This window comes from Oryctolagus cuniculus, chromosome 2 (assembly GCF_964237555.1).
Source record: "Oryctolagus cuniculus chromosome 2, mOryCun1.1, whole genome shotgun sequence".
Taxonomy (NCBI): Eukaryota; Metazoa; Chordata; class Mammalia; order Lagomorpha; family Leporidae; genus Oryctolagus; species Oryctolagus cuniculus.
In genome coordinates this window covers 64,895,465-64,897,935 of record NC_091433.1, presented here as the reverse complement: position 1 = coordinate 64,897,935, position 2,471 = coordinate 64,895,465, and the positions used below count along the sequence as shown (strand labels likewise).

Sequence of the window (2,471 nt, the reverse complement as noted above, 5' to 3'; positions counted from 1 at the left end):
CCATACCCAAGATTCAGTGCTAGGGTTTGTTTCACCATTCTCACTCCAAAACAAAATCCGCCTTTCCAAGACCTAGGAGTCAGCGCAAGTTTTCAGGTGAAGATGAACACCGCGGCGAGGGGCGAGGCCGACTACACCCAACCACGAGGGCTCCATGCTGGGGGCGCATCCGGTCAAGGACGTGCGGCCCGAGATGCCACAGGTGGCCGGCAGCGAGAGTGCCCACCTGGCAACTGGGCCTCCGGGGAGGGGCCCCGGCCCATCCCCACCTCCGGCCTCAATCCAGCCAACTTTCAGCCGAGGCAAGCTCGGGACAGGGCTCAGGCGGCCCCTCTGGATCCGCTAACCGGACACGGATGCCAAGCCAGGACACCAGTTCCACCCTTCCCCGCGAGCCAGCAGTGTCTCAAGATCCCGGAGGGCCGTGGGCGCTGGGGGGCCCGGGAAGGGCGGCTCGCTGGCAGAGGCAGCCCTGCCTGGAGCGGCCTGTCCAGCGCTCCCCTCCCGGGATCCCCAGACGCAGGCACCCGGGGCCGGCGACGCCCCACACCCCTCGCGCCGGGTCTCCCGGACAACAACGGCGGCGGCGCCCCGCGCCCACCCGCGGCCCGGCCGCCCACCTGTCCCGAGGGTCGATCCAGCTGGTCCTGCGGGTGTTGTGGTCGATGTAGAAGACCTTGCCGTCGTAGTCCCTGGCCTCCTCCCAGCCCCGGGGTAGCGGCAGCTGCCCGCTCCCGGCCCGCCTAGGCATGGTCGGCGGCCTCGCCGGCGAGCGGCGCCTCCATAGGGGCCGGGCGCGGGACGCGGCGGAAACGCAGCTGCCCCGCCCGGCCGCCGCACCCGACGCGGGCGCCGGCCAGGGGCTGAGGGGCGCGGGGCGCGGCGCGCGGCGGGCCTACGGGCGGGGGACGCCTCTGGAAACCCTGCTCTCGGCGCCGCTGGGGGTCAGTCCACCATGTCTGCGTTGGAACAGGCGAACGAACCCCCCTCCTCCTCGCCGCCGCTGCAGCCTCCGCCTCTTCCTCCTCCTCCTCCTCCTCCCCGTCCCCCAGCGGCCGCCGAGGGTCGCGGCGCCCGAGCCGCCCGAGCCGCCGCCGTCTGGGCTCGGATCCGGGAAGCTCGGCCCAGCGGCGGCCGCGGCGCGCCGGGCCTCCTCATTTGCATGCTATTAGCATGCGCCCCGCCCCGGCCCGCCCGCGCGCACTGGGCTCATCTGCATGCACATTCCTCGCCGCCGCATTCCTGCGCTTAACCCCGCCGCTGCCGGGGCGCTGCGCGGGGCGGGCGCCGGCCGAGCGCGGGCGCGGGGGAGGGGCGCCCCGGGGCCAGGTGGGCGGGAGGAGGGCGGAGGAATGCGTTGCTCGCTGCCTCGCCGTGACCCCGCGGTTCTCCCTGGGGCCGAACCTTTGGGAGTTTTGGAGTCTTTTGCGCTGCCTCTCAGCGTCTGTTCGTCTTCTAGGGAAACCACAGACTTTCCAGAGGAAAGGGGTGGGGGAAGCCGTCCTCGGAAGAAAAAGTCCCAACCAAACGAGAGGGCACCCGGGCTGCCCCCTGAGGCCGCGCCCGGGCCCTTCGGAGCCCCCCGGGCGGCTCGAGGCGCTGGCGGAGGGCGAAGAGCCCCGGGGCTCTGGGAAACGTGTCGGTGGGGCGTTCAGGGCGGCGTCTTCCCTTGCGGCCCTCACAGGGCGCCTGGCCCTCGGTGACCTCAGCGGAGCCCGCGGGCGTCGCAGCGGAAAGCAGAGGCGGGCGCCCTCCCCTCCGGCCGCGGGCGGGACTCCGGACCGGCCGGGAAGCGCTCGGGCCGACCTGCGGCCGTCGCCGCCCGCTGCCGCGCGGCCTGGAGACCGGGAGCCACCCGCGCCTCGACCCGCCGCGTCGGGGTGCGCTCCGGTGTGGCGCCCTCGGGCGGGTACCGGCTTCCCTGCGGGGCTTGGAGCAGTGGGCGAAGACACAGCCCACCGCCAGGCGCTTCCTTCCCGTCCAGGCTCCCGCCCTGGGAAGTCCCCCACCCCGAGCCCGGCTGCGGCCAAGACGGGGTGGGCGCCCCGCCGGAGTGAGGCCGGAGCTGCCTGGGCCCCGGGTGAGCCCGGGGTGGGATGCAGATCTCCCCTCAGGACCTCTCCTGCATAGAAGGCCGAGCTGAGGGCCGTGCCCGGCCACAGGGTTGGCGGGGCCTGGGACTGGAGTCGCCATCCATGGTTTCTAAGCGGATTCTCTTAAAACGCCAACCCGGGACCTCCTGGCCTTTGCCTCTGGGTGCGAATTGGCTGCATGCTGCCGCTAATGCGTAACTGCCCGCCTCGGCAGGAAAGGCGGGGGCCTCCAGAGGGTGCTGGGCGGCCTCGGCCCGCGCGGGGAGTCGGAGCCGCGAGGGAATCCGCGTGCCCGCCGTCGAGGCATCCGCTGCCGTCCCCAGGGAAGAGACGGGATGCAAGGCTCTGGAGAGCAGGGGCGGAGGCTCAGGCTGGGAG

At 73.0% G+C, this 2,471-nt stretch overlaps 1 protein-coding gene across 2 annotated transcripts in view; it reads right to left on the bottom strand.

Annotated features, from left to right (window-relative positions):
- The window catches only part of WWC2 (WW and C2 domain containing 2), a 262,307-nt gene extending 261,178 nt beyond the window's left edge, over positions 1–1,129 (bottom strand). Inside the window, exon 1 of one of the 2 annotated variants that reach the window (XM_008250200.4) lies at positions 621–1,129. In XM_008250200.4, the coding sequence (XP_008248422.2) occupies positions 621–751 (131 nt within the window). In that variant the 5' untranslated portion in view covers positions 752–1,129. Of the gene's footprint in view, positions 1–6; positions 559–620 lie in introns of those variants that run through there. The other variant, XM_070068324.1, reaches the window with a different exon arrangement.
- Between the last annotated feature and the right edge of the window lie 1,342 nt (positions 1,130–2,471).